General features: G+C 43.2%; 2 protein-coding genes across 6 annotated transcripts in view; both read left to right on the top strand.

Moving 5' to 3' along the window:
• The window catches only part of ttc21a (tetratricopeptide repeat domain 21A), a 137,036-nt gene extending 115,843 nt beyond the window's left edge, over nucleotides 1–21,193 (top strand). The window contains exons 25-29 of the mRNA XM_087987769.1: nucleotides 2,283–2,481; nucleotides 5,287–5,511; nucleotides 9,389–9,509; nucleotides 17,093–17,160; nucleotides 21,116–21,193. Coding sequence (XP_087843895.1) covers nucleotides 2,283–2,481; nucleotides 5,287–5,511; nucleotides 9,389–9,509; nucleotides 17,093–17,160; nucleotides 21,116–21,193 — 691 coding nt within the window. The remainder of the gene's footprint in view (nucleotides 1–2,282; nucleotides 2,482–5,286; nucleotides 5,512–9,388; nucleotides 9,510–17,092; nucleotides 17,161–21,115) is intronic.
• A 3,493-nt stretch (nucleotides 21,194–24,686) lies between these two features.
• LOC122550134 (guanylate kinase-like) overlaps nucleotides 24,687–25,995 on the top strand; it is a 50,067-nt gene continuing 48,758 nt past the window's right edge. The window contains exon 1 of one of the 5 annotated variants that reach the window (XM_043690767.2): nucleotides 24,687–24,802. In XM_043690767.2, the coding sequence (XP_043546702.1) occupies nucleotides 24,763–24,802 (40 nt within the window). In that variant the 5' untranslated portion in view covers nucleotides 24,687–24,762. Of the gene's footprint in view, nucleotides 24,869–25,995 lie in introns of all 5 variants that reach the window. The other 4 variants (XM_043690770.2, XM_087987580.1, XM_043690771.2 and 1 more) reach the window with 4 other exon arrangements.

Here is a 25,995-nt window from a genome sequence, read left to right as displayed (position 1 = left end):
AAAACCATACTTTGAAACCATCAGTACCTCTTACTAGCCTTTTACAACAATTTGATCAATGTAAGTAGCCCTGGCAAAGCCAGCATTTGTTACTCATCCCTAATTGCCCTTTACCATGCAACACTTTACAGTGGCCAGAGAATTATAATATTTGTAACTCTGCAGCTTTTATTGAGACACTAAACTGTTTACTTTAACTGAACTAACATCTCTGCTACAGTAGGACTGTCATATAAATGCACTAGTCACTTGCTAGTATCAGCAGAATTAACATCTAGGCACAACACAGTATGGCCCAAATTTGTTCTGGACAAGGAAAAAGTTGGCCTGCAAAAGATGGCTTTGGATTGGGGGAAGGCAAATTTTATTAAAATAAAGCTGGATCTAGCCACAGTAGACTGGGAGTAGTACTACGAGTAGTCCACAGCAGAGCAATGGCGGGAGCGGGGTGTTATTCAAAAAGGAGCTGAGGAGAGTACAGGTCCAACATGTACCCTTTAAATGGAAATAAGTTCAGAGAACCCTGGATTTCTGGGACAATTCATGATTGGACGAGGAAGAGGAGTGTAGGGCATTTAGCAAGTTCAAAGGGAGCAATTCAGCTGCGGCCCTAGAGTAATACAGAAAGCGCAGAAGGGAACTTAAGAAAGCAATTAGAAAAACAAAAAGGCGGCATGAAATATGACTTGCAAACAGGATTAGGGTGAATCCAAAGATATTTTGTAAATACATTAAAGGGAAAAGATTAACCAGGGAAAGGGTAGGGTCCTTTAGGGACCAAGGGGGCAACATGTGTGTGAAGCCGCAGGATATTGGAAGGGTGTTGAATGAATACTCCTCTTCAGTCTTCACTCTGGAAAAGGAGGATGTAGAAGAAAGAACAAGAACATTACAGCCCAGGAACAGGCCCTTTGACCCTCCAAGCCTGTGCCAATCCAGATCCTCTATCTAAACTTGCTGCCTATTTTCTAAGGATCTGTACTCCTTTGTTCTCTGTCTATTCATGTATTTGTCTAGATATATCTTTAATGATAGCCTCTACCACCTCTGCTGGCAACGCGTTCCAGGCACCCACCACCCGCTGCATGAAGAACTCTCCCCTAAACATTTCCCTTCTCACTTTGAACTTGTGAGCCCTAGTAATTAAGTCTTTCACTCTAGGAAAAAGTTTCTTGCTATCCACCCTATGTAGGTACGAAATTCAGGAAAAGGGACTGTGAGGAACTTGCGCAGTTTGACATAGGGAGGTATTACAGGCTCCATTGGGCTTAAAAACAGACAAATACCCTGGCCCTGATGAATTGCATCCCAGTATACTGTGGGAGGTGAGGCAGAAAATTGCAGAGGCTCTGACATAAATTTTTAATTCCTCTTTGGCCACAGGGGACATGCCAGAGAATGAGAAGATGGCTAATGTGGTTCTGCTTTTTAAGAAGGATGGTATAGATGAAAAAGGAAATTTCAGACCAGTGACTCTCACATCAGTGATAGGGAAACTGTTGGAGAAAATTCTGAAAGAGCAAGTTAATACCCACTTGGAAAAGATGAATTAATTAGGGATAAATAAGACTGCATATGGGTCATTTGCTTTCATCAGTCGTGGCATAGAGTATAAGAGCAAGGAGGTAATGTTGGAGTTGTATGGAGCATTGGTCAGGCCACACCTGGAGTATTGCGTGCAATTCTGGTCACCTCACTACAGGAAGGATGTGATAGCACAAGGGGGAATACAGGGGAGATACGCGAGTATGGTGCCTGCGTTGGAGAAATTGAGCTATAAGGAGAAATTTGATGGGCTTGGATTGTTTCCTTTAGAGCAGAGAAGACTGAGTTGGGTTTGTGATTGAGATGTATAAGATTGTGAGGGGTATGGACAGGGTGAATAGAGGGCAGCTGTTCCCTTCAGTTGAGGAGTTAATCACATGAGGGAATACGTTTAGGGTAAAGGACAGGAGATTCAGAGGGGATTTGAAAAAGAACTTTTTCACTCAGTGGGTGGTGGGAATCTGACATGCACTGTCAGGAAAGGTAGTGGAGGCTGGAATTCCTACAAACATTATAATATATTTGGACGTGCACTTCCAGAATTATAACATTGCAAGATATGGGACGAGTGCAGGAAATTGGGGCTAGTATGCTTTTAGTAGTATTATGTTGATGCAGTCTCGATGGGCCAAAGGGCCTTTTCTGCGCTGTGTGAATCTAAGAAATTTCTGAAAATGATTCAAAGTGTGGTTCTGTTTTCGCCCCCTCCTTTCTTAAAAATAAAATGTCCTGAACAGTGGAGAGTCCACCGAAAAGAAGGAGACTGATCAACTTGCAGTGAGGACAGCAGAGAAACTACTGAAAGAGTACCATCCTCAAACACAGGAAGAACAGGAGCAACGGATATTGCTGCAGAACAGCTGCCTGATGGCCACGAATGATCGTTCCAAAATGGAGAAGGCCCTTGATGTGTTCACAGAAATGGCTTCAGTCAAGGTGAGCGTTGGAGAGGCTATAACACAGTGATTCCTCATGCTGACTGGTCAGACACCAGGAACAGGTGCACATGCACATTTTAACTCACACTGAGTCTGTCAGTGCAAGTGTGTGTCCCACCACTGCCACCATCAGTTGTCTGCACCCATCTGCCAGAACCAGCACTTGCGAGAATGCTGATGTCGCTCACTGTCTGCTTTCTCTCTGCGGCTGGCCTGTTCCCCACACTGCCCCATTACCCACAGTGGCCTGTCTTTTTCTTTAAAATTAATCAATCTATTTAGAGGTGTTGTTATACACCTTAGGAGCAGGTGGGCCTTGAACGCAAGTGTCCTGGTCTGGAGGTAGGGATACTACCACTGCACCACTTATACCGTTCCCCGGCCTCTATTCTGGCACTTATGTCTTTGAGCCGTGGCAGTAATGATGACCAGTTATGACAGGAGGCCAAAACATCACTGCACTTTAGAGCATTCGTAATGACCTTCATGCCACAATCTCAAATTTTTTTTACAAAACTCTAATACAGGAAATTATAGAGTGTGAGCACATGAGAACGTTTGCAGTCTGTGAAATGACTTGCAGCCAGGCGCAATCTTGAAAGCAGAGCTTATTGGCTGATGTTTGCATTGCTGCTTCTGAGACCAATATTGCACTCCAATTCAGAGAGAATTTCATGTGCCTGCTTTATCCTTTCTACAGATCAGCTCAATTTAATAATCAGAGCTCTTTGGTCACAAGTTTTGTGTCACATGTTCAGGAAATGTTCCTCCTGCGGTTGTACCATCACTAAATTCAGCCAGACGTAATGAAGAAGGCCATGGGGGTCATTTTAGCATAGTCTCAGGATAAGGGCCTAAGCATTTGAGATTGAGGTGATAAGTAGTCGCTTCATTCTAAATTGTAAATCTTTGGAATTCTCTTCCCCATAGTATTGTGGATGCTTCATCAATGAATACATTTAAAACTGTATTCTTGGCCTCTCAGGACGCAAGGGATAAGGGAAAGAGGTAAAACATTGGAGTTGAATCTCAGGATCAGTCATGATCATATTAATGGCAGAGCAGGCTCAAATGGCCAAATTATCTCCACCTGCTCTTGTGTTCATAGAGCTTTCGAGCAACCAACAGAAAGTAGTAATTACACATTACTGGATTTTACCATGAATATATTTTAAAAGTCACCAATTCAGTAGTCAATTTTTAAACCCCATATTGTGTTAATGGTCATCGTTTTAAAGTACTTTTAATGAGAGACCGCCCTCGTAATCTGGTGGCACTAGAGCTCTGGTCCCCAATATTCAAATGATTTTTCAATGGGAGATGGATTTTTTTGATTTGATTTGATTTATTATTGTCGCATGCACCTAGGTGCAGTGATAAGTTTTGTTTTGCGTGCAGTGTGGGAAGACCATACCATACAAAGTGCATTACAGTAATAGAGCAGAGCGAGGAATACAATGTGATAGCTGCAGAGAAAGTGCATGTAGAGTGAGATCAACACTAAATTAAAAAATTTGAGAGGTCCATTCAGAAGTCTAAAAACAGCGGGGAAGAAGCTGTTCTTGAATTCGTTGGTACGAGTATTTAAGCTTTTGTATCTTCTGCCCAATGGAAGAGGTTGGAAGAGATTACAACTAGGATGAGAGGGTTCTTTGATTATTTGGCTGCCTTCCCAAGGCAGTGAGAAGTATAGGTGGAGCCAATGGATGGAAGGTTGGCTTGCGTGATGGACTGGGCTGTGTTCACAACTCTGTACTAATTACCATATACTTTTTTGTGCAGAGGTATTTCCTGAATGTCCTGGCTTTAATTTTGCTTTCATGTTCTGGGTTTTTCCACTAAAGGAAATAATTTATCTCAATTTATCCTGTCAACATCTTGAATCATCTGAAACGCCTCAGTTACATCACCATTTAATCTTTTTAAGGTTAAAGGATGACTTAATAGAGACATACAAGATGATCAGAGGATTAGATAGGGTGGACAGTGAGAGCTTTTTTTTCTTGGATGGTCATGGCTAGTACGGGGGGACATAGCTTTCAATTGAGGGGTGATAGATATAGGACAGATGTCAGAGGTAGGTTCTTTACTCAGAGAGTAGTAGAGGCGTGGAATGCCCCACCTGCAACTGTAATAGATTCATCAACTTTAAGGGTATTTAAGTGGTCATTGGAAAAACATATGGATGATAATGGAATAGAGTAGGATAGATGGACTTCAGATCAATATCACAGGTCGGCACAACATTGAGGGCTGAAGGGCCTGTACTGTGCTGTATTGTTCTATGTTCTATGTTCCAAAGTCAAGGAAATGTGCCGAGCTAGTGCAAGTACATGTGTTCTACATCTACCATTTGCAACATTGGAGTAACTTGGCAAATAGTGCTTAAAGTCAAAAGCAGTGTGTGCTCAGTGACGTACATATATTTTGCTTGATAGCATATCTCAACAAATCAAGCATACATCAAAAATTTGTTTCTTTTTGTTGATTATAACTCAATAAAAGTGTGAAATATGACGTACCATTCAAGTTAATACAAGGAGGGTTTGATGGAGTGGTATTCCCAGTATTTGGAACTCACTGCCTGGAAGGTGGTAGAGGTGGGAATCCTCAACAAATTTCAGAAGTATTTAAAGAGCATACAAAGCTATGGGCCAAGTGTTGGAAAATGGGATGAGAATAGATGGATGTTTGATGATCAGCGTGGACATGATGGGCCAAAAGGCTTCTTCCCATGGTGTAAAAACTCTATGGATCCATATGACTTCACGGAATTGCTGCTTTCAAATGATTTATTTTTCAGAAGGACCACGTGCCTTCACTCCTGGCTGTGGCTCAAGCGTGTATGGTCTTAAAGCTGATTCCTCGGGCTAGGAACCAGCTGAAAAGAATAACAAAAATAAACTGGAATTTGAAGGATGCCGAGGAGTTTGAGAAGAGCTGGCTTCTGCTGGCTGATATTTACATTAAAACAGGAAAATATGACCTTGCAACCGAGTTGCTGAAACGTTGCATACAGTACAATCAGGTGAGCTGTTACTGCTGAATGAAGTGAAAGTGTGCCAGAACCATATCATGAAGGGTAATCTGAATACACCTTTATGTTTTATACTATACAACTATGAAACACTCATACACTGTTGCAAAATAAATATTTGAATATAGACCTAATCGAACATAGAAACAGAAATAAACTATTCACATCCCCAAGCCATTCAATTATATTATGGCTTACCTCTGCCTAAGCTCTGTTACCTTGCCTTAGTCCCACATACCAGAAACCTGGCCAAAATATATCAACCTTGGTTGAAAGCTTTAGTTGTTCCAGCAGCCAACCTTTAGGGCAAGAATTGTAGATTTTTACAATCTTTCATGTCAAAATGTACTTCCTGACTTCCCTGCTAAATCATTCAATGCATTAGTCTATATCCCCTGGTTCTTGAATTCTTCATAAGAGGAAATAGTTTCTCTGTATTGAACCAATCAAATCCTTTCATTATTTTAAAAAAATTTGATTAAGTCATCTCTCAATCTTCTATTTTCAAGGGCCAAATTTATTCAGTAAAAGCTGGAGATCTTAAATGAAATTATTGGTGAAGTTCATGTGATCTGGAAGCATCAGTGGAGAGAAAAACAAAGGCAACATTTTCTTTAGTTTCAGAGAAGAGTCATATTGGACTCAAAATGTTGATTTTTGTTTATCTCTCCACATATGCTGCCAGATATGCTGGGTTTCTCCAGCAACTGCAGTTTTTCTTCCAAATTGATTCAGCCTGTCGTTATGGTGTAGCTCTGCAAGCTCTGGTATCAATTATTCTGGTGAATCTGTGTTGCATTTTCCATTCCTTATTTTTCCTTCCTTTCTGAAGTGTAATGCACTAAACTGATCTCAGTACTCGAAATGAAGTCTCTACACAACTGAACATTAAGAGTTAAAAAGGTGAACTGAGCAAATATTCAATCTAGTAAACCTATTTTCTTGATGGCAACTAACACACAGGTTCTCATATATTGCACATTATTTTTAAGCATCCTGTAAACTGAGTAAAACCTTGTGAGCGGTGCGGTAGCTCAATAGTTAGTACTACAGTGGCAGGGATCTGGGTTCGATTCCAGCCTTGGGTGACAGTGTGGAGTTTGCATGTTCTCCCTGCATCTATGTAGCTTTTCTCCGGGTGCTCCGGCCTCTTCCCACTGTTGAAAGGTGTGCATGTTAAGTGGATTGGCTGCTAAAGTTGCCCATAGTGTGCAGGCTAGGTGGGTTGGCCATGATAAATGTGAGGTTACAGGGATGGGAGGGGGCTAGGTAGGATGCTCTTCAAACTTTATAATGTCTAGGTGGGCTGAATGGCCTGCTTCCACACTGTAGAGCTTCCATGTAACTATCCAAAATGCTATCAGTTGCTACAGAATATATTAAAAGGAAAGTGGTGAACACCAATGATAACTACAACATCTTTATCCGCTAAAATCATGACTGGGGCAGTGCCATAACTGTTGCTTAGAATTCAGTCAGGTGACTGTGTTTATTCCAATAACACAAATCATAGCCATGATGTGAAGGTGCCGGTGTTGGACTGGGATGGACTAAGTCAAAAATCGCACGACAATTTGAAAGAGTCCAACAGGTTTATTTGAAACCACAAGCTTTCAGAGACCCCCTTCGAAAGCTTGTGGTTTCAAATAAACCTGTTGGGCAACAATCTGGTGTTGTGTGATTTTTGACAAATGACAATGTATTTTCGACTTGCAGCAATATCATTCTGTATGGTTTCAAGAAGTTCTGCATCTTCTTACCCTGTTGGAAGGTGGCAACATTACTCAGAGCTTATTTTCCTTAAACTGGAGTTTTAAGACTTTTACTGGAGCAATCATGAGCTAGGGTTTTTTTTTGCCCATTCCTAACTGTCTTTGAATGGAATGGCTCGCTTAATTATTTCATATGGTAATTAAGTGCTGTGGTTAACATAGGTAAGGATGTACCTAAGGCTGTCAGACCAGGTAAGTATGGTGGTTTTCCTTCTCCAAAATACATTAATCTTAGGTTTTCACAACATTTGATAATAGTGGCTTCATGTCCACCATTACTGAGACAGACATTATTTTTTTAATTTCAAAAACATACTTTATTCACAAAAATATTTTTATATACATACACAGTCACTGAAACATTTCAGTTCTGTACAGTAACATAAGAAGGAACAAAAAAGCATTGTAGTATGAGTCTGTCCAACCAACAAACCAAAGGTATTTGTTACTTGTACAACTGCTCTATACCCCAGACTTTATTAATTAAATTCCATGTTTCTTAAATTAATTAAAACCCATGTTCCTTAAGCCTCTGGATGACAGTTTGTCACAATTTCTCCAAGTCGTTCTACTGACTCAAAAGTGGACATGAACCAGTCAGATAGCCCTGCTGGGGCACTCTCTATGCTTTCTATTATGCTCAGTATCATTTCTGTCTTTATTTATTTCCTCTTGCTGCACTGTGTATACAACATAATGCAAAAAACAAAACATTTATTTACCATATTATTGTCATCAAGGAATTTGCTTATCAATCAATTATTTTTGGGGTGGTACAGGTGGCTCAGTGGTTAGCACTGTAGTCTCACAGCACCAGGGACCTGGGTTCAACTCCAGCCTCGGGTGATTCTCTGTGTGGAGTTTGTACATTCTGTGTACATTCTGTGATTGTGTGGGTTTCCTCCCACAATCTAAAGATATGCAGGTCAGTTGGATTGGCCACGCTAAATTGTCCATAGTGTTAGGTGCATTAGTGAGAGGGAGATGGGTCTGGGTGGTTGTTCTTCAGAGAGTTGGTGTGGACTTGTTGGGCTGAAGGGTCTGTTTCCACACTGTAGAAAATCTAAGCTAATTATTAGCAATTAGGATTCCTAATGTGAATGTTGTTTTCTTTGTCGATTTGAATTTGATTTGACCATGAATGAGCTGGAGTTAAAGTTAATTTAATTCATATTTTCAATGTATCTTGCTTATTCTTATTTATAAACATCTGAAAGAAGATAAAGAGCATCTTGCTCATCCAGCCTATCTCACACTATGCCTTAGGCATCACAACATAATGTGATAATTTGTAACCAATACACACTTGAAATAAGAATCACACAACACCAGGTTATAGTCCAACAGGTTTATTTGGAAGCACTAGCTTTCGGAGTGCTGTTCCTTCATCAGGAGGTTGTGGAGTATCAGATCATAAGTCAGAATTTATAGCAAAAGTTTACAGTGTGATGTAACTGAAATTATACATTGAAATAATGTTCTAATGCAGCTTCATTTGTGGATATTGGGATGATTGCTTCTGTAGTTCAGTATGTGGTCAGTATGTGTTGTTTTCCTGTAGACGCTGGTTTGAAGATCCCCATTGGCTGTTCACTCTAGGAATGGCAGTTTGTTATTGCTTTCCTCCTCTTTAGTGAATTTTATGCTGGCCCTTCATCTGGAGGCTCACTGAAGATGTTACCTAGTATGGTGATGAAACATCTGAAAACGAACCTTCCAACTCAACAAGCAAACCTACATCTAGAACCTCAACCTGAACTACAAATCTTCTCAAAACTCACCAAATGAGAGATTTAACAGTAAGTCCATGTCTTTTTCAATATATAATTTCAGTTACATCACACTGTAAACTTTTGCTATAAATTCTGTGTCTTATGATCTTATACTCCACAACCACCTGATGAAAGAGCAGCTCTTCGAAAGCTAGTGCTTCCAAATAAACCTGTTGGGACTATAACCTGGTGTTGTGTGATTTTTAACTTTGTCCACCCCAGTCCAACACCAGCATCTCCAAAGCATGGCACTTGAAATAAGAATTATTTATTTTCTTTAAATCCAGCTGGCAGCAAAACTCATCTTATTTTTTATCTGTCCAGTCTTGTTGTAAGGCATATGAATACCTGGGGCTTATCATGGAGAAGGAGCAGTCTTACATGGATGCAGTTACAAACTACAAATTGGCATGGAAGTGCAACAATGAGGCAAATCCAGCCATCGGTAAGTTGATATAGCTATTTTGATGATGGACAACTTTAAATATGTGAGACAGCAAACACTAATGATATCATGATAAAACAGGACTGAGTGCATTGGAGAAAATTTAAACAAATGGGATTTGGTGCATGAAATTGGAATTCTAATTTTGTAGACTGCTCATCTTGATTTTCTTTTGGCTTTTTGGTATTGCAAAGAGTTCAAATTGTGGGAATGTCACAACACAACAAGAAAGTCAGCTCTCATATCCTTTGTGGACAAGGCTCAGGAATCATGTGAGAACATGAGAATGTCACAAATAAGGTCAGGAATGGGTCATTCACCCTGCTCTACCACTTGATAAGATCTTGCCTGATGGCAGGCAAGAAAGTGGAGTTGAGATTATAATAAAATCATGTTTGATTCTATTATAATCTCAACTCCACTTTCTTGCCTGCCAACCATAATCCTTGATTCCCTTGGTGATCAAAACTCATGATCACTCCACTATGAATATATTCAATGACTTAGTCCACTGCTGTTCTGCAGAGAATTCCAAAACTTAACAATCCTCACAGACTATAAGACATAGGAGAAGAGATTATTTGGCCCATTGAATCTGCTGCATAATTCAGTGAGATCATGGCTGATCTGATGATCCTCAGTTCCACTTTCCTGCCGTAACCCATCAATCTTGATTCCTTTAATGATTAAACATCTGTCTATCTCAGCCTTGAATATACATAATGTCCCAGCCTTGGCAGGCCTTTGTGGTAAAGAATTCTATAGACTGACTACTTCTGAGTGATGAAATTCCTCCTCATCTCTATCTCAGGATGGCAAAATTATTATGGGGAGCAAGAGTGATTGTCCCGAACAAAGTTATCCGCCATTTACTAGCTGAACTCCACCAGGGTCATCTAGGGGTTTTCAAGATGAAAATGTTGGTGAGAAATTATGTCTGGTGGGGATAGATGCATAGCTGCATTGGTGCCCAGAGTCCCATAAGGACAAAAATTACCACCAGCAGCTCCCTCCACATTCTTGGTAATGGCCAGGTAAACATTGGACTCGATTACGCATTGACCCTACAAGTTGTTCCATGGGATCAATGTTCTTAGTCATTGATAATGCCCACTCAAGGTGGCTGAATGTGCAGAGTTCAGTCGTCAAACACATGGTGAGTAGAAATGGCAGCACTGCTGGACACAAGGCTCCACTAAGTGAGAAGACAGTTTAATTCAGGGGATAAAGTTTGGTGTCGGAACCACAGGAATGGCCCTCCATGGGTAAGAGGCATGGTTGCCATGAGGTCAGGTCCAATGCGTATTAAGTTCGGACAGGTGCTACAGTCCTGAACTAAGTAGACAAGCAGGAGGCTGGAAGAACACAGCAAGTCAGGCAGCATCAGGAGTTGGAGAAGTCAACGTTTCAGGTGTAACCCTTCTTCAGTCCTGAATAAGCATGTGGACCAAATGAAAACTGCAAACTCACAAAGGGCATGAGAGCAAAACATTCCTGGACCCTCGATTGCCTTTCTGACTGTTCCGGAACCAATGGGTTCTCCCTCTCAGCCAAGCACTGAAGATACCTTGGAATCAGAGACGTACACAGCGGATATCACCACCTCAACACCGTTGCCACCTAAAGAAGAGAATGAATTTCTTCTAAGATGCTCCAGCGAGCTACTATGTGTAACACGCTACCCGTATCAGAGGAAGAATTGTTGGAAACTGACCTGGTTCTAAAATGATCCAAAAAGAGCTACTAAAAAAATCCCGACCTTTGTCCTCGGACTCAGAGGGGGAGGGATGTGGTGATTGTATCACTGTCAGCTAGGTGGACCTCATAGAATATGAGTTCCCTGATTGCAGCTGTTAATTTGATCAAATCAGGAAGCCCTGGCTGACAGAGAAGGAGTCCTTCACTTTCTTCACATAAGCATTATCAGGCCTGGCTTGACAATTTTCACTAGCCACATGGGTGCTTTCCTGGTGTTGAACAATATGGAATAAAATTCTTGCACAATGGTATATTTTTAATGTGTCAAAACAAAAAACAGGAGATTCAGAAGGTCTCCTCAGCCTAAGGACTGGCTTTGAGCTGGCTGAGTCAGAACCTATATACCGAGTGGAGTTGCTGTCGACCAGGCCACAAAAAAGACCAGGAGCATCAGACATCCTGATTACTCGGAGAGCTGGCTCCGAGGGAGCTGGGTTAATGTCAACGGTGGCTCAGTGGTCAGCATGGTTGTCTCACAGCCTCAGGAACCCTGTCTGTGTGGGGTTTGCACATTCTCTCCCTGTCTGCATGGGTTTTCTCTGGGTGCTCCGGTTTCCTTCCAGAGTCCAGAGATGTGCAGGCTAGGTGGGTTAAGCCATGGGCATTGTAGGGTTACAGGGTAGCCGGGTGTGATGCTTTTCGGCCAGTAATGTGGAGTTGATGGGCCGAATAGCCTGTTTCTGCACCATTGGGATAAATTTAAAAAATAAATAAAAAGCACTTTCCACTTTAGATTTCGTACTGGGTAATGAGCTTGGCCAGGTGTTAGATTTGGAAGTAGGTGAGCACTTTGGAGACAGCGATCACAATTCTGTCAGGTTTACTTTAGTGATGGAAAGGGATAGGTGTACTCCACCGAGCAAGAGTTATAGCTGGGAGAAGGGAAATTACGATGCAATTAGGAAAGATTTAGGAAGCGTAGAATGGGGAAGGAAACTGCAGGGGATGAGCACATTAAAAATGTGCAGCTTATTCAAGGAAAAGCTCCTGTGTGTCCTAGATAAGTATGTACCTGTCAGGCAGGGAGGAAGATATAGAATGCGTGAGCCGTGGTTTACTAAGGAAGTGGAATCCCTGGTCAAGAAGAAGAAGAAGGCTTATGTTAGGACAAAATGTGAAAACTCAGTTAGGGTACTTGAGGGTTACAAGGAAGTCAGGAAAGACCTAAAAAGAGAGCTCAGAAGAGCCAGGAGGAGATATGAGAAGTTATTGGCGGATAGGATCAGGGTTAACCCTAAGGCTTTCCATAGGTATGTCAGGAATAAAAGAGAGTTAATTTAAATAACGAGAGTTAAATTAGGGCCAATCAAGGATAATAGTGGGAAGTTTTGTGTGGGGTCAGAGGAGATAGGGGAAGCACTAAATAAATATTTTTCGACAGTATTCACTATAGAAAATGAAAATGTTGGTGAGGAAGATACAGAGATACTTGTATTTAGACTAGAAGAGATTGAGGTTCACAAGGAAGAGGTATTAGAAATACTGCAGAGTATGAAAATAGACAAGTCCCCTGGGCCGGAGGGGATCTATCCTAGGATCTTCTGGGAAGCAAGGGAAGAGATTGCCGAGCCTTTGGCATTGATCTTCAAATCATCATTGTCTACAGGAATAGTGCCTGAGCACTGGAGGATAGTAAATGTGGTTCCCTTGTTCAAAAAGGGTAGTAGAGACAACCCCGGTAATTACAGACCAGTGAGTCTCACTTCAGTTGCTGGTAAAGTGTTGGAAAAGGTTATAAGAGATAGGATTTATAACCATCTAGAAAAGAATAATCTGATCAGGGACAGTCAGCACGGTTTGTGAAGGATAGGTCGTGCCTACCAAATCTTATTGAGTTTTTTGACAAAGTGACCAAACAGGTAGATGAAAGTAAACCAGTTGATGTGGTGTATATGGATTTCAGCAAGGCGTTCGATAAGGTTCCCCACAGTAGGCTATTATACAAAATGCGGAGGAATGGGATTGTGGGAGACATAGAAGTTTGGATCAGTAATTGGCTTGCTGAAAGAAAACAGAGGGTGGTAGTTGATGGAACATGTTCATCTTGGTGTCCAGTTACTAGCAGCATACTGCAAGGGTTGGTGTTGGGTCCACTCTGGTATGGCCACACTTGGAGTATTGCGTACAGTTCTGGTCACCGCATTATAAGAAGGATGTGGAAGCTTTGGAAAGGGTGCAGAGGAGATTTACTAGAATGTTGCCTGGTATGGAGGGAAGGTCTTACGAGGCAAGGCTGAGGGCCTTGAGGCTGTTCTCATTAGAGAGAAGGTTGAGAGGTGACTTAATAGAGACATACAAGATAATCAGAGGGTTAGATAGGGTATGATTAGTTACCTATCGCATTTCCAACACCCCTCCCCCAAGTCCCTCCTCCCTACCTTTTATCTTAGCCTGCTGGACACACTTTCCTCATTCCTGAAGAAGGGCTTATGCCCGAAACGTCGATTCTCCTGTTCCCTGGATGCTGCCTGACCTGCTGCGCTGTTCCAGCAACACATTTTCAGCTCTGATCTCCAGCATCTGCAGACCTCACTTTCTCCTCCGGTTAGATAGGGTGGACAGGGAGAGCCTTTTTCCAAGTATGGGGACAGCAAACATAAGGGTACACAACTTTAAAGTGAGGGGAGATAGGTATAAGACAGATGTCAGAGGTAGTTTCTTTACTCAGCGAGTAGTAAGGGTATGGAATGCTTTGCCTGCAATGGTAGTAGATTCACCAAGCTTAAGTGCATTTAAGTTGTCATTAGACAGGCATATGGATGTACATGGAATAGTGTAGGTGGGATGGGCTTCAGATTAGTATGACAGGGCGGTGCAGCATCGAGGGCTGAAGGGCCTGTACTGCGCTGTAATGTTCTATGTTCTACGTCTAAATGAAGGGTGACTTGGTGAATTATTTCACTCATGTCTTTGATGTAGTAAGTGAATGAGTATTTGTTTTTACAATCTTTGGATTCTGATGAAGGGTCACTGGACTTTAAATGTTAACTCTGCTTTTGTCCCAGAGATGCTGCCAGACCTGCTGAGCTTCTCCAGCAATTTCTGTTTTGGAATGAGTTTTTTTTTCAGTATGAACTGTGTCTTTGTGATATCTTTATTAGATTGAGGTTTATTTTTCCATGTCTATTACAAAGATACAGTGCTCATGTCTACCCATCATGGATACTGGGTTAGTGGCTTTGAATGGTGATACATTTATTTGCAGGCATGCTGCATGACTGAGCATGGAGAGACATAGAGAACATCAGGGAACATGGAGGGATATGAGGAATAATATTGTGTCATATTTAGAGAGGCATAAAAAGTTACTTTAGGATGGACTGATATTTGAAAACTGAAGTGGACCTTCCAACCAAATGGCCTCTGCATTGGCACACTTCCCAGGTCAAAAACCAAACACCTCTCTTACAGACTTAATAATGGCAGGAATGAAATTTGGAAACATTCACAGGTTTTGAAATTCAGGAACTTGCTTGAGTTTTCTGAACCCAAGAGAGAGCTGATAGTGTGGTGGTAATATGAGTAAACTAGCAATCCAGAGGCCCAGACTAACAATCTCCAGACATGGGTTTGAATCCTGCTGTTGAAGAGGCTGAAATAACCACTGACAGTTGTTGTAAAAAAAGCTCATCTGGTTAATTAATGTTCTTTAGGAAAGGAACTCTCCTATCCTTACTTGGTCTGGCCTACATGTGACTCCAGACCCAAGCTGACTGTGAACTGCCCTCAGGACAATAAATGCTGGTCTAGCCAATGACACCTATATCCAATGAATGATTAAACAAAAATACCAACATCTGGGGCTGTCTGCCTGCCTCACAACTTGCTTTCCTATTTATCTTTATATCTCTAACAAAGCAGTCTACAATACATGTTGCCCTTCAACATAGATTGTAAATAGTTGAGGCGCCAGCACCGATCCCTGGGGCACCCCATCAGTTTTACACACACACACACACACCTGCCAGGCTACAAAGGTCATTTATCATGTTAAATTTGAAATGGGTTGGAGAGATAGCACCTCTAGGCTAAAGTGAGGATGGCAGATTAGAGTCAAGGTAAGAGTGGTGCTGGAAAAGCACAGCAGGTCAGGCAGCATCCGAGGAGCAGGAAAATCAGCATTTCGGGCAGGAGCTCTTCATCAGGAATGAGGCTGGAAGCCTCGGGGATAGAGATAAAACCACTTTTCGGTGTGTGCTCTTGTTCATTTGTCTGCCATAGAATTAGAGTCATCGAGGTATACAGAATGGAAACAGGCCCTTCAGTCCAACTTCTCCACGCAGACCAGGTTTCTTAAACTGAACTAGTCCTATTTGCCTGCATTTGGCCCATATCCCTCTAAACCTTCCTATCTAATGTACCTGTCCAAATGTCTTTTAAATGTTGTAAATGTACCATTTTTACCACCTCCTCTGACAGTATGTTCAATATACACACCACCCTGTGTGTGAAAATGTTGCCACTCAGGTCCCTTTTAAATCTTTCCTCTCTCACCTTAACCTCTAGTTTTGGGCACCCATACCCTGGGGAAAAGACCTTGGCTATTCACTGTAGTCATACAGCAAGGAAACAGACCGTTTAGTCCAAAGTGTCCACATTGACTAGTTTAACCAAACTAAACTGGTCCCATTTGGCTGCATTTGGGCCATATTTCTCTAAACCTTTCCTTTTCATGTACCTGTCCAAATGTCATTTAAACATTATAACTGTACCTGCCCCTACCACTTCCTCTGGCAGTCCATTCCGTATATGCACACTGGTTTGTCTTAGAAAAACGTAACACCTCGCACTTATCTGAATTAAACCTTCCTTCAGCCATTCCTTACACTAGTGGCCTAGTTGATCAAGGTCTTGTTGTACTCTTAGACAATCTTCTTCACTGTTGAGTATACCACCAATTTTGGTGTAATTTGCAAACTTGCTAACCATGCCTCCTATATTCTCATCCAAACAGTTTATGTAAATGATAAACAACAGTCCTACAACTGTTATCAGGTTTGAAGGCCTCTAATTGGTTCTCTAGCAGAGACAGCCCACCTGCCATCCTTAATTGGTCAGCAAGCCTGATGAAGGGCTTATGCAGGAAATGTTGATTCTCCTGCTCCTCGGATGCTGCCTGACCAGCTGTGCTTTTCCAGCGCCACACTCTTCGACTCTAATCGCCAGCATCTGCAGTCCTCACGTTCCCCCAGCAAGCTTGTACAGTCAGTAAAAGGTCAGGAGCTATTTCCTACACATTACGGGTATCTGATCTCCATCTGGATCCGATGGCAGTATTGAGAGGTCCAGTGGAAAATTGCACCACTGAAGGCTTGCTTCCTTCATGGGTAAGTCAGTTTCAGTCCTGCTTGTTATTATCCAAAACCTCTGTTTTGTGACCTTCTCTGGTGAAGTCTTGAATTGGGATATTGGTTGCTTGGGCATGTTTGTTAAGCTATCAGCATTACACACACTCAAGTACAGAACAACTAGCCATAAAGCTTAAACTCTGATCTGCTGTGTTTCAACAATATTGCAAGTAATTGCCCTTCACTGCACAAGTGTGACAATTCCCAGTTCTCACATCACACTATCCTTTTGGTCTCTGGTGATGAGTGGCTAAATTAACCCAATTATAGCCAGATTTGTACTGTAGGTAAATAGGTTTTCAGTACATATTTAACCTAAACGTTGTCTAAGAAACACTGAAATGAACGTAGGGTGAAAGGAATACCGCATCACTCAGTTATCTTAATTGCTTATATAATTCTTAGTAGAGGATGCATGAATATCTTAATTCTAATCATCTCCCTAACTCTATATTTCTCTTTTTTTCCTGTGTATAGGTTACAAACTCGCATTCAATTACTTGAAAGCCAAAATGTACATGCATGCAATCGACATTTGTCATAAGGTTTGTTTAATGGGGAGATTTTAAATAAAAATATTTTATTCATGAAGTAGCTGTATTTTTGTTCTCCTACCAGAAAGATATCTGGACTCTAAGGGTTAAATTAAGAGAATGGCACGGTGGCACAGTGGTCAGCACTGCAGCCTCACAGCGCCAGAGACCCGGGTTCAATTCCCGCCTCAGGTGACTGTCTGTGTGGAGTTTGCACACTCTCCCTGCGTCTGCGTGGGTTTCCTCCGGGTGCTCCGGTTTCCTCCCACAGTCCAAAGATGTGCAGGTTAGGTGGATTGGCCATGCTAAATTGCCCGTAGTGTTAGGTGTAGGGGAATGGGTCCGGGTGGGTTGCGCGTCGGTGTGGACTTGTTGGACCGAAGGGCCTGTTTCCACACTATGAGTAATCTAATCTAAAAAAAAAGATTTCACAGGCTAAGGTTATTTTTCCATCAAATATAACAAGTAACAGTATGATTGATAAAAATTTACAGTACAGTTCTGGTCCCCATATTTCGGGAAGGATGTGGAAGCATTGGAAAAGGTACAGAGGATTCACCAGGATGTTGCCTGGTCTGGAGGGAAGGTCTTATGGGGAAAGGCTGAGAGGCTTGGGTCTGTTCTCATTGGAAAGAAGAAGGCTAAGAGGAGATTTGATAGAGACATACAAGATGATCAGAGGATTAGATAGGGTAGACAGTGAAAGTCTTTTTCCTAGGATAATGACGTCAGTGTGTACGAGTGGGCATAACTACAAATTGAGGGGTGATAGATTTAAGACAGATGTCAGAGACAGGTTCTTTACGCAGAGAGTGGTAAGGGCGTGGAATGCCCTACCTGCTAATGTAGTCAACTCAGCCACATTAGGGATATTTAAACAATCCTTAGATAAGCACATGAATGATGATGGGATAGTGTAGGGGGACGAGCTGAGAATAGTTCACAGGTCGGCGCAACATCGAGGGCCAAAGGGCGCTATATTGTTCTATGTTCTAACTGGTTGGATTGATGGCTAGGACTAGGGAGGCATAAACTAAAATATTAGAATTTACAAATGAGAGGGACCGTATTGTTGAAGAGGAGAGTATGAAACGGACTGGTAAGCTAGAGGAGATACTTGTTAGGAAGGACGATGTGTTGGGCATTTTGAAAAACTTGAGGATAGACAAGTCCCCCGGGCCTGACGGGACATATCCTAGGATTATGTGGGAAGCAAGAGAGGAAATTGCAGAACCGTTGGCAATGATCTTTTCGTCTTTACTGTCAACAGGGGTGGTACCTGGGGACTGGAGAGTGGCGAATGTTGTGCCCCTGTTCAAAAAAGAGAATAGGGATAACCCCGAGAATTACAGGCCAGTTAGTCTTACTTCGGTGGTAGGCAAAGTAATGGAAAGGCTACTGAGGGATAGGATTTATGAGTATCTGGAAAGACACTGCTTGATTAGGGACAGCCTGCACAGATTTGTGAGGGGTAGGTCTTGCCTTACAAGTCTTATTGAATTCTTTGAGGGCGGTGACCAAGCAATGTGGATGAGGGTAGAGCAGTGGATGTAGTGTACATGGATTTTAGTAAGGCATTTGATAAGGTTCCCCATGGTAGGCTTATGCGGAAAGTCAGGAGTCAATGGGATAGTGGGAAGTTTGGCCAGTTGGATAGAGAACTGGCTAACCGGTTGAAGTCAGAGAGTGGTGGTAGATGGTAAATATTCAGCCTGGAGCCCAGTTACAAGTGGAGTTCCGCAGGGATCTGTTCTGGGTCCTCTGCTGTTTGTAATTTTTATTAATGACTTGGAAGAGGGAGTTGAAGGGTGGGTCAGTAAATTTGCAAGGTAAAAACAATGACTGCAGATGCTGGAAACCAGATTCTGGATCAGTGGTGCTGGAAGAGCACAGCAATTCAGGCAGCATCCGAGGACAGGCAAAATCGACGTTTCGGGCAAAAGCCCTTCATCAGGAATAAAGGCATGATGAAGGGCTTTTGCCCGAAACGTCGATTTTGCCTGTCCTCGGATGCTGCCTGAATTGCTGTGCTCTTCCAGCACCACTGATCCAGTAAATTTGCAGACGATACGAAGATTGGTGGAGTTGTGGATAGTGAGGAGGGCTGTTGTCGGCTGCAAAAGGACTTAGATATGATGCAGAGCTGGGCTGAGGAGTGGCAGATGGAGTTCAAGTGTGAGGTTGTCCATTTTGGAAGGACAAATAAGAATGCAGAATACAGGGTTAACGGTAGGGTTCTTAGTGAGGTGGAGGAACAGAGGGATCTTGGGGTCTATGTTCATAGCTCTTTGAAAGTTGCCACTCAGGTGGATAGAGCTTGTAAGAAGGCCTATGGTGTATTAGCGTTCATTAGCAGAGGGATTGAATTCAAAGGTCGTGAGGTGATGTTGCAGCTGTATAGAACCTTGGTAAGGCCACATTTGGAGTACTGTGTGCAGTTCTGGTCGCCTCATTTTAGGAAAGATGTGGAAGCTTTGGAGAGGGTGCAGAGGAGATTTACCAGGATGTTGCCTGGAATGGAGAATAGGTCATACGAGGATTGATTGAGCGTGCTAGGCCTTTTCTCATTGGAACGGTGAAGGATGAGGGGTGACTTGATGGAGGTTTATAAGATGATCAGGGGAATAGATAGAGTAGACAGTCAGAGACTTTTTCCCCGGGTACAACAGAGTGTTGCAAGGGGACATAAATTTAAGGTGAAGGGTGGAAGGTATAGGGGGGGATGTCAGGGGTAGGTTCTTTACCCAGAGAGTAGTGGGGGCATGGAATGCGCTGCCTGTGGGAATGGCAGAGTCAGAATCATTGGTGACCTTTAAGCGGCAATTGGATAGGTACATGGATAGGTGCTTAAGCTAGGACAAATGTTCGGCACAATATCGTGGGCCGAAGGGCCTGTTCTGCGCTGTATTGTTCTATATTCTAGTGCTAGCCCTTTCAGAAGTGAAGTTGGAGATAGTACACAAAGACTGGTAGAAGTTTAGAATTCTCTTCCAAAATTAATATTTGATTATTAAGTTTAAGTATGAGATTGCTCAATATTTGTAAACCAAAGGTGTTCAGAAATGGGGTGGAGGGCCCAGGTCATTTCCTCTGCCCTGAAGCTCTTCAACCATGTCCTGAAACAAACTCGCTACCATAGCCACATTTGCTTCCTCAGTGCCTGCCTCTGTAACCAACTCATCCCACATGGACTCCCGACCATCTTTAAACCAGCAGAGTTCGGACCCGAACAGGCCTTCACCGCCGCTCCCTCACCACCAGACGCCTGGAGGAAGAACACTTCATCTTCCACCTCGGAACACTTCAACCCCAGTGCATCAATGTGGACTTCAACAGTTTCCTCATTTCCCCTTCCCCCAACTCACCCTAGTTCCAAACTTCCAGCTCGGCACTGTCCCCATGACTTGTCCTACCTGCCTATCTTCTTTTCCACTTATCCACTCCACTCTCCTCCCTGACCTATCACCTCATCCCCTCCCCCACTCACCTATTGTACTCTATGCTACTTTCTCCCCATCCCCACCCCCACCCTCCTTTAGCTTATCTCTCCACCCTTCAGGCTCTCTGCCTTTATTCCTGAAGAAGGGCTTTTGCCCGAAACGTCGATTTTACTGCTCCTCGGATGCTGCCTGAACTGCTGTGCTCTTCCAGCACCACTAATCCAGAAGGGTGGGGAATCAGCCATTATTATACTGAATAGTGTAACAGTCATGAGCTAAATAACCGATTGCTGTTTCAATATTCCACAGCAGTACAAGAGTGCCTTTTCCCAAAATCATTTAGCACTCATTACATAAATCCCTTGAGTCACCAGTAGGATCTGGAAAAAACAATCGCCAATCTCAGTCAACTCCAGTCTAATGTGCAATGATTGGGAACTCTATTCATTCTGGTGTAAATCTCCTGGGTTTAATATTGTACCTTATGTGCTTTTTGTTCTTGATTATTTTATCTTTCCAATTTTCAGGTGCTGAAAAATCACCCAACTTATCCAAAGATTCGAAAGGAGGTTTTCGAAAAGGCTAGAGCATCCATTAAGCAATAAGGATGACAGATTTTACCACAGCTCTAATTGCATAAGGTCATAAGCGCATTAACGAGTATTCAATGAAAAGAAAGTTCACAGTTGGGTTCATTCTCAGTAATCAAAAGAAGCTTGAATTAGTTAATTTACCTTTTTGCTGGACCTAATGCAGCTTATCACTATCTATTAAAACAAACTTTTAATTAATTTGCTTCTTTCTTGTCTTTGATTGTTGACTTCCTTACATGTTGGTCTTAAGTAAGAGAGATTGGACATTGAGTCCTAAACTTCGAAATTAAAATCAAAGGTAGGCTGACAACAAGTGAAATTCTGGATTAGTGGTGCTGGAAGAGCACAGCAGTTCAGGCAGCATCCAAGGAGCTTCGAAATCGACGTTTCGGGCAAAAGCCCTTCATCAGGAATAAAGGCAGTGAGCCTGAAGCGTGGAGAGATAAGCTCGAGGAGGGTGGGGGTGGGGAGAAAGTAGCAAAGAGTACAATGGGTGAGTTGGGGAGGGGATGAAGGTGATAGGTCAGGGAGGAGAGGGTGGAGTGGATAGGTGGAAAAGGAGATAGGCAGGTAGGACAAGTCCGGACAAGTCATGGGGACAGTGCTGAGCTGGAAATTTAGAACTAGGGTGAGGTGGGGGAAGGGGAAATGAGGAAACTGGGGAAGTCCACATTGATGCCCTGGGGTTGAAGTGTTCCGAGGTGAAAGATATGCAGTATATGCATGTGACAGTGTGTGTTTCTGTGAGGGAGTACAGTATATGCATGTGACAGTGTGTGTTTCTGTGAGGGAGTACAGTATATGCATGTGACAGTGTGTGTTTCTGTGAGGGGGTACAGTATATGCATGTGACAGTGTGTGTTTCTGTGAGGGGGTACAGTATATGCATGTGACAGTGTGTTTCTGTGAGGGAGTACAGTATATAGAACATAGAACATAGAAGAATACAGCGCAGTACAGGCCCTTCGGCCCTCGATGTTGCGCCGATCCAAGCCCACCTAACCTACACTAGCCCACTATCCTCCATATGCCTATCCAATGCCCGCTTAAATGCCCATAATGAGGGAGAGTCCACCACTGCTACTGGCAGGGCATTCCATGAACTCACGACTCGCTGAGTAAAGAACCTACCCCTAACATCTGTCCTATACCTACCCCCCCTTAATTTAAAGCTATGCCCCCTTGTAATAGCTGACTCCATACGTGGAAAAAGATTCTCACTGTCGACCCTATCTAAACCCCTAATCATCTTATACACCTCTATCAAGTCACCCCTAAACCTTCTTTTCTCCAATGAAAACAACCCCAAGTGCCTCAGCCTTTCCTCATACGATCTTTCTACCATACCAGACAACATCCTGGTAAACCTCCTCTGCACCCGTTCCAGTGCCTCCACATCCTTCCTATAGTATGGCGACCAAAACTGCACACAATACTCCAGATGCGGCCGCACCAGAGTCTTATACAACTGCAACATGACCTCAGTACTCCGGAACTCAATTCCTCTACCAATAAAAGCCAGTATGCCATATGCCTTCTTCACCGCACTATTTACCTGGGTGACAACTTTCAAAGATTTGTGTACATGGACACCAAGATCCCTCTGCTGATCCACACTACCAAGTATCCGACCGTTAGCCCAGTACCCCATCTTTTTATTACTCTTACCAAAGTGAATCACCTCACACTTAGCTACATTGAACTCCATTTGCCACCTTTCTGCCCAGTTCTGCAGCTTATCTATATCCCGCTGTAACCTGCCATATCCTTCCTCACTGTCTACAACTCCTCCGACTTTCGTATCATGTGCATATGCATGTGACAGTGTGTGTTTCTGTGAGGGAGTACAGTATATGCATGTGACAGTGTGTGTTTCTGTGAGGGAGTACAGTATATGTATGTGACAGTGTTTGTTTCTGTGAGGGGGTACAGTATATGCATGTGACAGTGTGTGTTTCTGTGAGGGGGTACAGTATATGCATGTGACAGTGTGTGTTTCTGTGAGGGAGTACAGTATACGCATGTGACAGTGTGTGTGTTTCTGTGAGGGGGGTACAGTATATGCATGTGACAGTGTGTGTGTTTCTGTGAGGGGGTACAGTATATGCATGTGACAGTGTGTGTGTTTCTGTGAGGGAGTACAGTATATGCATGTGACAGTGTGTGTGTTTCTGTGAGGGGGTACAGTATATGCATGTGACAGTGTGTGTTTCTGTGAGGGGGTACAGTATACGCATGTGACAGTGTGTGTGTTTCTGTGAGGGGGTACAGTATATGCATGTGACAGTGTGTGTTTCTGTGAGGGAGTACAGTATATGCATGTGAAAGTGTGTGTTTCTGTGAGGGGTACAGTATTTGCATGTGACAGTGTGTGTTTCTGTGAGGGGGTACAGTATATGCATGTGACAGTGTGTGTGTTTCTGTGAGGGGGTACAGTATATGCATGTGACAGTGTGTGTGTTTCTGTGAGGGGGTACAGTGTATGCATTTGACAGTGTGTGTTTCTGTGAGGGGGTACAGTATATGCATATGACAGTGTGTGTTTCTGTGAGGGAGTACAGTATATGCATGTGACAGTGTGTGTGTTTCTGTGAGGGGGTACAGTATATGCATGTGACAGTGTGTGTGTTTCTGTGAGGGGGTACAGTATATGCATGTGACTGTGTGTGTGTTTCTGTGAGGGGGTACAGTATATGCATGTGACAGTGTGTGTTTCTGTGAGGGGGTACAGTATATGCATGTGACAGTGTGTGTTTCTGTGAGGGGGTACAGTATATGCATGTGACAGTGTGTCTGTTTCTGTGAGGGGGTACAGTATATGCATGTGACAGTGTGTGTTTCTGTGAGGGGGTACAGTATATCCATGTGACAGTGTGTGTGTTTCTGTGAGGGGGTACAGTATATGCATGTGACAGTGTGTGTGTTTCTGTGAGGGAGTACAGTATATGCATGTGACTGTGTGTGTGTTTATGTGAGGGGTACAGTATATGCATGTGACAGTGTGTGTTTCTGTGAGGGGGTACAGTATATGCATGTGACAGTGTGTCTGTTTCTGTGAGGGGGTACAGTATATGCATGTGACAGTGTGTGTTTCTGTGAGGGGGTACAGTATATCCATGTGACAGTGTGTGTGTTTCTGTGAGGGGGTACAGTATATGCATGTGACAGTGTGTGTTTCTGTGAGGGGGTACAGTATATGCATGTGACAGTGTGTGTGTTTCTGTGAGGGGGTACAGTATATGCATGTGACAGTGTGTGTGTTTCTGTGAGGGGTACAGTATATGCATGTGACAGTGTGTGTGTTTCTGAGGGGGTACAGTATATCCATGTGACAGTGTGTGTTTCTGTGAGGGAGTACAGTATATGCATGTGACAGTGTGTGTTTCTGTGAGGGGGTACAGTATATCCATGTGACAGTGTGTGTGTTTCTGAGAGTATGTGGGGGCGGGGAGCGTTCACAGCACCGGAAATGACATCAGATGTCGCGTTTCCCGGATGGGGGTAATGACTGGGATGGGAAAGTGGATGAGCTGCGACGTGTCAGGGCGGCGGCGGCGGGCGATACGCGGTTCCACTTTCACATGCTGGTTCGGCACATTTCAAATCTCATCGGAAGACCAGGTAGAAGCTGGGGGCACCCGCATTCCCGTGACACTTACCTTTCCGGAATTCGCTGGGTATTTAAAGGCAAGCGGGCAGGCGTTAAATGGACGGGCAATGGTTTACGTGAACATGTTCCTTGAAGCTCGCGCGCAGGGGATGGAGAATGTTGTGTTCCGCTCGCAGTAGCGAGCCTGATTGGGCAGCGCCCGGGCGGACCTCTCTCTTCCTATTCGTTGAGCCGTCTGTCAATCATCCAACTGCTGCACTATCCAGATGCAGGGGCGGGCATGACCTGTGTGACTAACAAATGGTACAATGTTGCAAGCAGTTTCCTGATCTTATTTGTATAAAAGAAGGGTTATTTTTAACTTTAAAATAAGCTAACTACTTTTAGAAATAGTTCTGAAGAGGAGTCATATGCAATTCAACGTTTCTGTATCTTCAGAGCTTTCTTTTTTTAATAAGCATTTAAAAATGGTGCATTCTTCACCCACCCTCAACCAATGACTTCAACACACCACTATCATCAGTTTATTTAGGTATGCTTACTTGAATCTGAGGCATAAAGTCATAGAGATGTACAGCATGGAGATAGACCCTTCAACCCGCCCATCCCAAACAGAGATCCCAACCCAATCTAATCCCACGTGCCAGCACCTGGCCCATATCCTTCCAAGCCCTTCCTATTCATATTCCCATCCAGATACCTTTTAAAACTTGCAATTGTACCAGCCTCCACCACTTCCTCTGGCAGCTCATTCCATACATGTACCACCCTCTGTGTGAAAAAGTTGCCCTTTAGGTCTCTTTTATATTTTTCCCCTCTCACCCTAAATCTATGCCCCCTAGTTGTGGGCTCCCCGACCCCAGGGAAACTCTTTGCCTATTTATCCTATCCATGCCCCTCATAACCTCTATAAGGTCACCCCTCAGCCTCTGACGCTCCAGGGAAAGCAGCCGCAGCCTGTTCAGCCTCTCCCTATAGCTCAAATTCTCCAACCCTGGCAACATCCTTGTAAATCTTTTCTGAACCCTTTCAAGTTTCACAACGTCTTTCCGATAGGAAGGAGACCCGAATTGCACGCAGTGTTCCAACAGTGGCCTAACCAATGTCCTGTACAGCCGCAACATGACCTCCCAACTCCTGTACTCAATACTCTGACCAATAAAGGGAATCATACCAAACGCCGCCTTCACTATATATCTACCTG

Source organism: Chiloscyllium plagiosum, unplaced genomic scaffold, assembly GCF_037043375.1.
Source record: "Chiloscyllium plagiosum isolate Xiang-an unplaced genomic scaffold, Cpla_swu_hap1 HiC_scaffold_5, whole genome shotgun sequence".
NCBI lineage: Eukaryota > Metazoa > Chordata > Chondrichthyes > Orectolobiformes > Hemiscylliidae > Chiloscyllium > Chiloscyllium plagiosum.
Note: the sequence above shows the minus strand (reverse complement) of the source record. Positions and strands in the feature narration are given on the sequence as shown.